Raw genomic sequence first — 12,007 nt, 5'->3', positions numbered from 1 at the left:
CAAAACAGTTTGCAAGATGGAAGCTTGGATTAAGGATACAGAAGGTGACCAGGCAGGAATGTACCAAGAGTGGTTGATTTCTCAAGGAAAGAGGTGCAGGGCCCCACGCCAGACTCATAAAAATGTGCCCTTTGGACTGGACGTTCTTCCATCTAATCCACAACCTGTGGGCAGGTTGTGGTTAACTGGTGCAGACAAAAATTCATTCTGAATGTGCTCAGAGGCACCCTTTCCTTGCCATTTGGGTGGCCTAACATTTATTTTAGGGTGCAGAGGGAATGCAGCTGTTACACTTATTTAAATAGAGGCTCTTGGTGTCAGAATTGGTGTTGGGGCCAGTTACGTCTGCATCCTACCTTGTGGAGCACAGCCTCCCCCCCACCCAAGTGTGTGCATGTATGATTGTGGGTTATCTGCATTTCTCCTGGGGCTCCCCACTTTGAAGCAGCTAGCACCCAAATTAGGATTTGGGCCAGAGAGCAGCGTAAGACCCCTTGCAGGGCAGAGCCCCCCTGAATGTGGGCATGTATGCTCTGCCGTGGTCCAGAGCTTATTGTGGCTGTTTTAAGGGACCAACAATATTTGTAGTTGGATTTGCAAAATATGGAAATAAGAAATGCAAGCAAGGACTTGGGATCCACTTCAGTTTCGTTTTCTGTTCTGTTATGTAGTTCCCACATCAAAAGGGTCCAGGCCTGACATCCAAATAGTTTCTGGAGCTCAGTCCATAATATGTAAGCAAGAAAAGAAGAGACAGTATAAAGAGAAGAAACAGGGTGGGTTCTGGTAGGCATAGTGTAGAAGGACCACCCGGAAAGCACACCCAGGCAGCGATTAGCCCGCAACTCTCAGGTCGTGTGAAACGTTCCTGGGTCCGTTCCCGCATGCGATGATCCGGCGCTGCCAGAGCCAGATGTGGCATAGGTGGAGCGCGGGCGCCATCTGGTGGCCACAGGGGGAAATGCAACAGCTTTGAAGCCGGGGGCGGGGCCAGGGCTGGGTTTCCCCTGGAAAACGAAAGTGGCCCATTCGGGATCGTGGTTCGGCAGCTTCGTTTGTGGGGATCCCGGGGAGCGGTAAGTTACGGGGCTTGGGGAAGAAGGAGGCGATGCAAGGGCCTCGAGAGGCCGGGAGGATGGGTGCGTTGGAAGGGGTGTAATGCTGGGAAGGGGGTGCCAATGGAAAGCGGGCATGCATCCCGCAGAGGGCACGCAGCTTTTCTTTTTGGAAAAGTTGGGTTCGTTGATCCCGACCCCCGAAGGGGGGGGGGAGCAGTACAAGGACAATCCGCAGTCCCACGTCACTCCCTCTCTTAAAAAAATTATCTCGGCTCGGTATCTTCATGCATTAGTTTGCCCTGAAAAGGGCAGGAAGAAGAATCGTTCCCTCTGCCATTTTGACAATAACCCATCTGTTTTAAAAGTGCTTTGGCTGGACTGTGATGGATAAATACCTGTGGCCATAGCACGGCTATGGGGCGTGGGGGTGGGCAGCTACGGTGGCCTTAAGCGTTTTGTTTGCTTCAGCCTCCCCTTCTGGGTTCCTCTTCTGTCCATTTTACAGATGGGGCACTGAACCTGACTTGACCAAGGCTGTCTAGTGAATCAGTGGCAGAGAGTGGTAGAGAGTTAACTTGAAGCTAGATTTCCGCAGCCTAGACTCTCTTTCTGCTGGTTTATGCAGCACCCTTGGTTTCAAGAATCCCCCCGTAGGACAGCTGGTTTCAGCTGGAGTGGCTGGGGGAAGATCCCCCACCCTACCATGAATGTCATTTGGTGGTGTTGGGAGACATGAGTGGAGTTATGGGAAGGCAGGTGTGCATTTGGGCTGCTGTGGAGTTCCCCCCATTTAGGGTCTCTTTCCAGGCAGTCCAATAACAAAGCTTTTTTTCTCCACACAGATATTCTGCTGCCATGGGCCTCCTCGCTGCTTTCTATTCAGCTGCCCCCCTCCTTTTCTGCGATGCTGCCCTCCTTTCCCTGCTCGACTGGGGGCGGCCCTCCCTGGTCTCCCTGGGGGCTGCAGCTGCTTGGCTGGAGGCCGGACTGCGCCTGCTGGCTCTCTTGGGGGTACGGGGGCTGCTGTCCCTGGCCTGGCCCTCCCGAATGCCCCCTGCAGCTCTGGCAACTATGTGTCTGTCACCCCCTCTTTACCTCTCGGTGGGGCACTGGTTTGGAGACCCCCCTCTCCTGTTCTCTTCAGCCCCTCGGTCCTGGCTGCTGCTGGGCTATGGGGCAGCGGGTCTGGTCTACCTCACCTGGGGGGCTCTGGAGCACGGGAACGGTGTGGGAGAAACCAAGAAAGAAGACAAGGCCACGCTGTGGAAGCTGCTGAGGCTGTTCCATCCCGATGTCCAGTACCTTGGCGGTGCCTTTGTGTTCCTCACAATGGCGGTGATCGGTGAGTGTGCCCACTGCCTGGCCGTGTGCAGACGGTGCACAAATCCAGATGAGTGTGGAGGTTGGTGGGAAGGGCCAGCGGGCAAAGGTTTTCTCAGATTCCGTTTTTTAGTGGAGGGGAAAAGGCACATTTGAGCTGCTTCTATGCAGGCTCACTTGTTACGTAGAGCTTGTTGCTGCTGCAAATGCAAAGATGTTTGGCGATGGAACGTCCACACAGTGATTTCCCCCATACTTTCCTTGCTGTAGCCCCCCATAGCCACCAGTCCCCCTCTTGAATTAAAGTTTAAAAAATCAGGTGGGCTGCTTTAGCAGTATAAAGTTATTCGATTTAAAAAACAAAAACCTGTCTCTAGCCCTTTACATTGCTGTGTTATAAGGGGGAAAGTGTCTCAGCAACCAAAAGGGCTAGAGGCTTAATTTTTCGTACTTGAACATGAATAGGAGCAGTATTATATACAGTCATAGTCATATGTATAGAATGAAAAGGTAAAGGTAGTCCCCCATGCAAGCACCGAGTCATTACTGACCCATGGGGGGACGTCGCATCACAACGTTTTCTTGGCAGACTGTTTATGGGGTGGTTTGCTGTTCCCTTCCCCAGTCATCGCTGTTTCTCTATATTTCATTGGAATCGCCTTTTTCACATTTTTATCATTCTCAACAAAGCTCAACAAAAAGGAACCATTATGTTAAGAAATTGGATTGACGTAACGGCTTCTCAGATACTGAAATTTGGTCAGAATTTTTTTCCGTAATAAAATATTCCTATATTTTGTATAGTCATTGATTGGTTGTGGGAGATTCTTTAGTTTTCCATTGATGAGCTACGATCACTTTAGCGGCTACCAGCATGACCAAAATGAGATCTTTTCTCAGTTTGGGTATCATATTTTCCTCCTATATATTCAACAAAAAAATTTCAGGATGCATCAGAACTATGTATCCAATGACTACTTTTTAAAAAGCCACTTCTCTTATAATGTTTTGTCCCACTGTGTCTTCTTTCTCTCTCTCTCTTTCCCTCCCTCCAGCTGAGACATTCATCCCCTATTATACGGGGCGTGTGATTGACATCTTGGGCAAGAAATACGACTCGGATGCCTTCTCGGGCGCCATCTTCCTCATGTGCCTAGTATCTCTTGGCAGGTGAGGTGCACCTGCCCTAACACCCTGCATATTCCCAGCAACACAGACTGGAGCAGGCTGGGATGGGCACGATGCCCTCTGCTTGTAAGCTGGGAAGTAGTTTCCTGTAAAGCGTCAGAGCTAAAGATGGAATTGGATCCAAGGTTGAATTTGGACAGAGGAGGGGTGACCCAGCCCTAGAGAATGGGGCAGCTGTGACACCTTTTCACTGGCCTTCCCCACCTTTAAGACTCTGTGCTTCTGATAGTGTGCACGTGCAGTTGGGAATGCCCGGAACTCCTGAAGATTCAGGGATCAACTATCTGTGCACCATGAGTGATCTATTGCCCGGAGCACAGAGCCCTGTGGAGTGACCACCATCTCTCTCTCTCCCCCCACTTCCAGCTCTTTGTCTGCTGGCTGTCGTGGGGGCCTCTTCATGTTCACCTTGTCCCGGGTGAACATCCGCGTTCGTGGCCTGCTCTTCTCTTCTCTGGTGCGGCAGGACCTGGCCTTCTTCCAGGAGGTGAAAACAGGTGAGGCGATCCAGAATAGTAAAACCAGACCTATTTTCTTAATCCAGCCATCCTTCTCCATGGCAGCTGCTGTTGTGATTCAACATTTCTGGGATGCATTTTATTTTTACTATGGCCATTACCACCCCCCAAACAATGCTGTTAGTTTGTGGTTCACTTAATGTTCCCATTTAGGGCCGAGGCTTCCCAGAGAGCTCATTGCTGACCATCAGTCAGAATCTAGACCCCAGGATTTGAGTCCAGTGGCACCTGAGAGAGCAATAAAGTTTTCAGGGGGTGAGCTTTCAGGAGTCAGAGCTCCCTTCTTCAGGCACAAGAGACCTCTATTATGTCTGAAGAAAGGAGCTCTGACTCTCAAAAGCTTACACCCTGAGAATCGCGTTGCTCTCTCGGGTGCTCCTGGACTCAATTCCTGCTGTTCTAGTGCAGACCCACACGGCTACCCACCGAAATCTAGAAGCCCCACAACTGGGTTGTGATGGAAACTGAAATCAAAATACAATTAAGCTGTCCCCACCCCCTTGATGAAATGGGGAAAAGGACCAACATGGTTATTTTGCAGTTTTCTTTAATGTGTTACTTATTCACTTACTATATTTTTATCCCTCCTGCCCTTTAGGGAGCTGAGGGCAACATTCATGGTTCCTTTTGCCTCCATTTTTGCCCCCTAACAACCCTGCATGGTAGGTTTGACTGAGATCATCTAGAGAACTTCTTAAGATTTGATCCGAGGTCTCCCAGATGCTAGTCTGACGCTCTTAACTGCTGTGCTACACTCAATCTCCTCAAACTGTGTGAAAGGTTTGAAGTGTGCTAGTATGGTGTAATGGCCAGCGTGCCGGACTAGGGCAAGGGAGTCTTGAGTTCCAATCCTGCTCCTCTTTCATGGAGAGTGATGGGAGGTCAGAGTGTCTCTCAGTAAACTCTACCCCACAGGGTTGTTGTGAAGAGAAAATTGGAGGAGAGGAGAATCATTTGTGTTGCCTTGAGATCCCTTACAGGAAGGACAAAATGACGGAGGGACAAGTATCTCAAAGTTTGGCGGCCACCGACAGATTTAGCCAAGCTACAGTAGAGAGAGAGAAAGATGGGGACAAATCCTGGCCCTTCACCGTCCCACCTTATTTCAACTGCTGCCCAAGAGGGTCTTCCTGATCCCACCAGAGTCTCTGTCTTTGCCCTGCAGGGGACCTGACCTCCCGCCTCTCCAAAGACACAACCATGATGAGCCGTTCGGTGCCGGCCAACACCAACATCTTCCTGCGCTCCCTGATCAAGGCTATCGGGCTGTACAGCTTCATGTTCGGCCTGTCGCTGCACCTGACTCTGCTGACCCTCATCGAGACGCCACTCATGATGGCACTCCAGAAGGTCTACGATGCCCGTCACCAGGTGTGTGGCCTGGGAGACGTCTGCTGGGGCAGGAAGCGGGTTGGGGATTTGGGCTGTGTGGATTAATGTCTCCCTGGGGGGAAGCATACAGTTCCGGAAGTTCTTCATATGGACATGCTGTCAAGTTGCAACCAACTTACGACGACCCCATCGAGGGACTTTCAAGGCAAGAGGTGGTTTGCCAGTGACTTCCTCGGCAGAGTCTTCCTCGGTGGTCCCCCATCGGGGCACTCACCTTGCTTAGCTTTTGAGATCTCACAAGATTAGGCTACACCATGCCTCCTGGAAGTTCTGCACTGCCCCAAAAGATGTGTCCAAAATTTGCAAAACTACAATATAGATTCTCTAAGAAACCCCAATGAAAACTTTGGAGGGAATCACATACCAATAAAGGATATTTGGATGGAGTTGGGAAGTTCTGTGCTTCCCGTATCTGGTTTTGTCAATACTGTGGGGTCTGAAGGGGGGGCAGCGAACAGAGGGGAGAGCGTAAAACCCAAGTGGGGGCACAGAAGAAGGCGGTATGCCATTATTGTCACTTGCTGAGTCTTTCCCCCATCTGCTCTACCCTCTAGCAATAAGAGAATAGAAATACACTCAACATAAGCCTTGTGCATTTGTCCAATTTGTAATCTGCCGTCTCTCCGCAGGCTTTGCTAAAGGCCATCCAAGACTCCCTGGCCCGCTCTGGGGAGGTGGTCCATGAAGCGGTCTCTTCCATCAAGACGGTGCGCAGCTTCGCCACCGAGGAGGAGGAGTCTGGGCGCTACGGGGTGGCCTTGGCTGAGACTCAGCGGCTGAAGAACCAGCGAGATCGAGAGCGGGCTGTGTATCTTCTCGTCCGGCGGGTGAGAACACGGAGTCCCAGGGACAACGGGAGGTCAAAAGATCTGAAGGCGGAATTCCTGTAGATCAGGACTGTACCATTTGGGAATGCGTGAGGTGCCAGCAGTCAGCTTGCATTCCCTGCTTCGTTCATCTCAAATGGTGCAGAATCCAGAGCGGGTTTAAAGAACCCGTTCCATTTTGAAGAGTAGCGCACACAGATGAAGCCCATCCATCAAGGCCAGTATTGTCTGCTCAGACTGGCAGTGGCTCTCCAGGGTTTCCAGTGAATGTCGTTCACATCACCGACTGCCTGGTCCTCTTAGCTGGAGATGCCGGGATTGAACTTGGAACCTGGAACCTTCGGCACGCAAAGCAGAGGCTGTTCCTCTGAGCCACAGCCCCTCCACAGGAAAGCAGGGCTTTATCAACACATGCTTGCTTGTCTACACATCTGCAAGCTGAGCAGGTGTGAGGAACACAGAAGGAAGCGTGCAGGCAAATGGTGCTAATTCCATACTTCTGCACCCTGCTCTGGTTATGGAACAGTCATTTGTTGTGTATTTATTTGAGCAGTGGTATTCACTCAGTGGCTCAGGAGCCACGTACGGCTCTTCTGAGCACCCTTCCCCGGTGAGGTGCTCACACAGTTGGCAGTTGGTTCCCACCTTGAATCAGCGGCCACTGGAGGGTGGGGCAAGCTGAGTGTCCCAGAGCTGCAGGCCTTGTGCAAGGAATGGAAGTGCAGGGCCCATCCTCTCCAACTCGCTTTACAGCCCCTATGCTCTCATCTCAGCACCTGGTGGCGCTCAACTTGGGAGAATTTCATAGAATCATAGGGTTGGAAGGGACCTCCAGGGTCATCTAGTCCAACCCCCTGCCCAATGCAGGAAATTCACAATTACCTCCCTCCCCCTCACACCCCCAGTGACCCCTGCTGCATGCCCCAAAGATGGCAATGTGGGGCCACAAGAACTAAGCACTGATGTAGCCCTGCCTGCCCTCCCTCTCATGGTCTGCTTAGGTTGCATGCTCAGAGATCCAGAGGAGTTAGCCGTATTAGTCTGTAGTAGCAAAATACTAAAGAGTCCAGTAGCACCTTAAAGACTAACCAACTTTATTCGTCAGATGCATCTGACGAAGAGAACTGTGATTCTCAAAAGCTTATGCTGCAGTAAAGTTGGTTAGTCTTAAAGGTGCTACTGGACTCTTTACTATTTTACATGCTCAGAGGTTCTCTGGCAATGAAAAGAGTTATCATTATGCATTCAATATTGATAGCAGTTCATGGGGAGGATTTGAATGAGAAAATCAAAGCAGGGAAAGGGTTAATTCCCCCTCCTGGACACTTCAGTTACAGTTGGGAGCATCCTTTCCCATTAGGGAATGACGCGAGAGGGCAAGCCAGCCCAGGGAAGAGAGGGCAGTCTGTCTAATCGCCCCCCTTTCTTCCTGTCTGTTGGCAGCTCCTTCGGCTGGGCCTCCATGTACTCCTGCTGTATAGCGGATACCAGCAGATCCACGCCGGCCTCCTCACCAAAGGGAATCTGCTCTCCTTCATCATCTATCAGGCGGATGTGGGGATGCATGTACAGGTAGGTGGCCCTCCCCACTCCGACGAAACGGTGATGAGTTCGTTCCTTATTGCACTACAAAGCCGCCATTTTAGTCTGCCCTCCTGGCGAGAAGGAGGGAGTGCAGCCACTTAAGCTGTGTTCTTGATGTCAACTTCTGCTGCGTCGTGTTCGTTTGAAACCATTGAAAAATTGGATTCCAATTATGGTATGTTAGAATGCTATTTAGTGCTATTTAAAATTGCAGTTGACACTGCATCCTAGGGTCAAAGCAAGATTCAAATCCCAGCAAATAAAACAATCACATTTCTCCAGAGGAGTTAGCCGTGTTAGTCTGTAGCAGCAAAATCAAAAAGAGTCCAGTAGCACCTTTAAGACTCCTTTAAGGCACCTTTAAGACACCTTTAAGAAACCAGTTTCTTTCTGACCACCATGCACCTGACGAAGAGAACTGTGATTCTCGAAAGCTTATGCTACAATAAAATTGGTTAGTCTTAAAGGTGCTACTGGACTCTTTTTGATTTTGCTACTACAGACTAACATGGCTAACTTTTCTGGATCATTTTAAATGTAGTTGTAGTTCTTTAAAAATTGACGTGGACACGGCTGCCCCAGGAGCACTTGTTTCCCTCCACCATGCCTTTCCTACAGCTGCTTTTAAAATGGCATGAGTAGCCCCCGAATGGCGTCCTGGCTGCTGTAACGTTGGCCACACACACACACTCTGCTACCTGCCTGTTCAGCCCCCTTTTAGCATCCCTCTTTGCTTTCCTCTTCTCCTTTCTGATCCTTCCTTTCCTTCTGTCCCCCCCAGACCCTGATATACATGTACGGAGACCTTCTGAGCAACGTGGGGGCGGCAGAGAAGGTGTTCGAGTACCTTCATCGGGAGCCGGCAGTTCGCACAGACGGGACACTGTCCCCGGCCGTCCCCCGAGGCCGTGTCTCCTTCCGAAATATTTCCTTCTGCTATCCTTCTCGCCCGGATATCCAGGTCTTAAAGGTAAGCGATAGTCAAAGAACAAGTAATTGTGCGTGTGGGCGGACTTCCCTTTGTTCCTAAGGCTATTTTAACTTGCACACCTTTCTTTGCAAGAAGTTATTTTGGTAATGAGCATCTACAAGATAAAAAATGAATGGAAGAATTGGAATGTGTTCATTTACAGGGCCTGTGGAGGAATTAAGCAAAGCTCTCTTTAATCCTATGTTTGGTACTAGCCGGTTCCTGTTCAGTTTGATATTCACAGCTGTAAGGACTAGGAATGTATTTTTTAAAAAGGTGGGGCGTAATCCCACATTGGCACCTTTCTGGCACCTGAACCGAGTTGTGAAACAGACACAGGTCTTTGCTTGCGTGATTTCCGTGTGGGTGCTGAGGCAGAAATGGAGGGTAAAGGGTTTGTGTTTTATTTTGTAAAGGGATTAGATCAACATGAGTGGCTGGTATTGAATACCGTCCTTGTCTTGTGGAGAAACTGTGCCTCTGGGAACGTGTGGAGTGCTTTCCAGGCTAAACTGCCACACCCTCAGCCTGGTTCTCCCTATCCCTGCTGAGGGTCAGGCCTATAAAAACGTTGGCACTGGAGTCCCAGAGGAAAGAGAAAGTTCACATTTGCAAGACCTCAAAGGGATTTCTGGCAGGTCAACTTTTTTAAAAGGCTAATAAACGCTGGGCTCCTGCCATTTTTTCTCTTCACTGCGCCTGGCAGAATTTGCAGGGTCTTATTTATTTATTTACTACGTTTAGGCCTTGCCTTTCTCCCCAAAGTAGCTCACCTCATTGTCCTCTCCTCCATTTTCTCCTCACAACAACCCTGTAAGGTAAGTTAGGTTGAGAGTCTTTGACTTGCCCAGCATCACCCAGCAAGCTTCCGTAGCAGTGAGGATTCGAACCTGGGCCTCCCGAATCTGAGCCCAACACTCTTAACTACTACACAACACTGTCTCTCAGACTTTTCTGCTCCTGACTGTCCCGTTTTCCTGTGGGGGAATGCAGAAGATGCTTGTCTTGCAATAATTTTTTTTCGTCCCCCCCATTCTCTCTCTTCTGCCATAGAACGTCTCTTTTGACCTCCTCCCTGGAGAGGTGACGGCACTGGTGGGCCTCAACGGCAGCGGGAAGAGCACCTGTGTGGCGCTGCTGGAACGATTCTACGAGCCCCAGTCCGGGGAGGTCTTGCTGGATGGGACCCCGATCCAGAAATATGAGCACAAATACTTGCACAGCCAGGTGAGGGACAACCAAATTTGAGAGCAAGAATGAGGAAACGGAAATCCCTTCCTGCTAATCCCAAATGTATTCATTTTTATTTACTTCATTTATATCCTGACTTTCTCTCAAATGGGGACTCGAAGCCGTGTGAGGTAGCTTAGGCTTGAGTATGTTTGATTGGCCCAAGGTTACCCAGCAACCTTCCGTGGCAGAACAGGGATTCGAACCCGGATCTCTCACATCCTCGTCCAACACTCTAGCAGCTGCACCACAAATAAGCTGGTGACGGATGGAGGTTATTGGCTGGAGGAGGGAAAGGTGGTTTCATCCTTTACAAAATGGCAGAACAAGGGAACGGAGTCGAGCGCAGGTTCTAGAGGTTTGTGGCTGGCTGTGTTCTTATCGACACTCACAATGCATCTGAGATGGGCGATCGTAGTACATCCCTCAGTTATAGAACCATCTACCTTTCCCAGAGAAAATAGAGGTTTGGGGCTGTTCGGAAAATGTGCCGCCCTCTTAAGATGGCAGCCACCAGGTCAAAAACGAGCGTTGCCTTTGACTGTATTCCACACAAAGGAAACAATTCCTTGTTGACTTTGCTTGAAAACTGAACACCAAGAATTTAGGTTGCCAACAGGCCTAGAGAAAAAAAAAAGTCCTGTCCCTTTAATAGAACCTTAAGAGGATGTTCTATGCCGGGTAACGTTATTTAGTTCCAATGCCGTGAAAAACTTCCACTCATTAAGTTTCTGTTGTGTGTGTGATGCCCTCAAGTCATAGCTAATTTATGGTGACCCTTGGCAGGGTTTTCATGGAAAGAGTCTATCAGAGGTGGTTTGCCATCGCCTGGCTCTGCAACCCTAGTCTTGGTTGGAGGTCTCCCATCCAAGTAGTAACCAAGGCCAACCCTGCTTAGCTTTTGAGATCTGGCGAGATCAGGCTCACCTGGGCTATTTAGGGGAGGGCAAATTCATGTTAAAGGGACAATATAGCAACCCTACAAAGGCCATCTTACAGTACATAGTTTCTTGTAAAGTTTGGTTTATTCCTTTAAAAAAAAGTCAACTGAATTTCCATGTTTTTTACTCAGATCTTTGTGGGTTTTGCAGCTGTTCTAAAAGTGCTGTGCTGTCGATAAAATTGCAGATTTAATGGTGGATGGCCTTGTATTCTTGCTATTATAACATTGAGGGGGTCGACAAGAGGATAATTTGTATAATTGGCTATAGTTTATTTTATTGTATTGTATTTATAGTCCACCTTTCTCACTGAGACTCAAGGCAGATTACACAGTCTATGCTGAGACATTGAATAAACAATACAATAGGGTATGGATTTCCGAAATTTGAGAACAAGCATTGACCCTCCCAATCAACTGCCTCTAAAATGTGGTGCCTTTTTGGCTGGCTTGCTGGAAACAGATTTTGCATATGAGAGTTTTCCTTTGAATGGGGGTGGGTGAGAGACTGCTATTCCAAAGTGAATTTTAAAAGGAGCCATTTAGGAGCTATTCCCCGGTGTTGCCCGCAGGTGGCACTGGTGAGCCAGGAGCTGGTCCTCTTCTCTGGGTCCGTTCGGGACAATATAGCCTATGGGGTGGAAGGCTGCAGCGAAGAAGACGTGATCAGGGCAGCGAAGGACGCCAACGCCTTGGAGTTCATCAAGGAGCTGGAAGGAGGGTTCGATGCAGGTGGGCCAAGGTTGCTTTCTCCCTTGCCCCGGTTTGTAAAATTTGCCTTCCTTTCAGAGAATCCCTGAATTCTGTGCTAAAAACTATTCTCTGCTACTACCCACAGAGACCCTCTGGGGAGCAGCTGGGGTAGTAGGGTGCCATCTAGGACCCTTGGCACCCTTGCCCCCCTGAAATGGAAAACATTTCAAACCCTTCCTCTTAGAGGTGCACCCCCTACAACTGCATCTCAGTCTTTCGACCTCTTT

At 49.4% G+C, this 12,007-nt stretch overlaps 1 protein-coding gene and 1 pseudogene across 1 annotated transcript in view; both read left to right on the top strand.

Moving 5' to 3' along the window:
* Positions 1-12,007, top strand: part of LOC129328021 (zinc finger protein 208-like) — a 255,638-nt pseudogene that overhangs the window by 192,712 nt on the left and 50,919 nt on the right.
* Positions 1-12,007, top strand: part of LOC129327020 (uncharacterized) — a 43,414-nt gene that overhangs the window by 29,569 nt on the left and 1,838 nt on the right. The window contains exons 17-26 of the mRNA XM_054975402.1: positions 956-1,076; positions 1,901-2,400; positions 3,434-3,548; positions 3,933-4,063; positions 5,250-5,455; positions 6,106-6,303; positions 7,747-7,875; positions 8,669-8,857; positions 9,911-10,084; positions 11,600-11,759. Coding sequence (XP_054831377.1) covers positions 956-1,076; positions 1,901-2,400; positions 3,434-3,548; positions 3,933-4,063; positions 5,250-5,455; positions 6,106-6,303; positions 7,747-7,875; positions 8,669-8,857; positions 9,911-10,084; positions 11,600-11,759 — 1,923 coding nt within the window. The remainder of the gene's footprint in view (positions 1-955; positions 1,077-1,900; positions 2,401-3,433; positions 3,549-3,932; positions 4,064-5,249; positions 5,456-6,105; positions 6,304-7,746; positions 7,876-8,668; positions 8,858-9,910; positions 10,085-11,599; positions 11,760-12,007) is intronic.

This window comes from Eublepharis macularius, chromosome 4 (assembly GCF_028583425.1).
Source record: "Eublepharis macularius isolate TG4126 chromosome 4, MPM_Emac_v1.0, whole genome shotgun sequence".
In the NCBI taxonomy this organism is placed as follows: Eukaryota; Metazoa; Chordata; class Lepidosauria; order Squamata; family Eublepharidae; genus Eublepharis; species Eublepharis macularius.
Note: the sequence above shows the minus strand (reverse complement) of the source record. Positions and strands in the feature narration are given on the sequence as shown.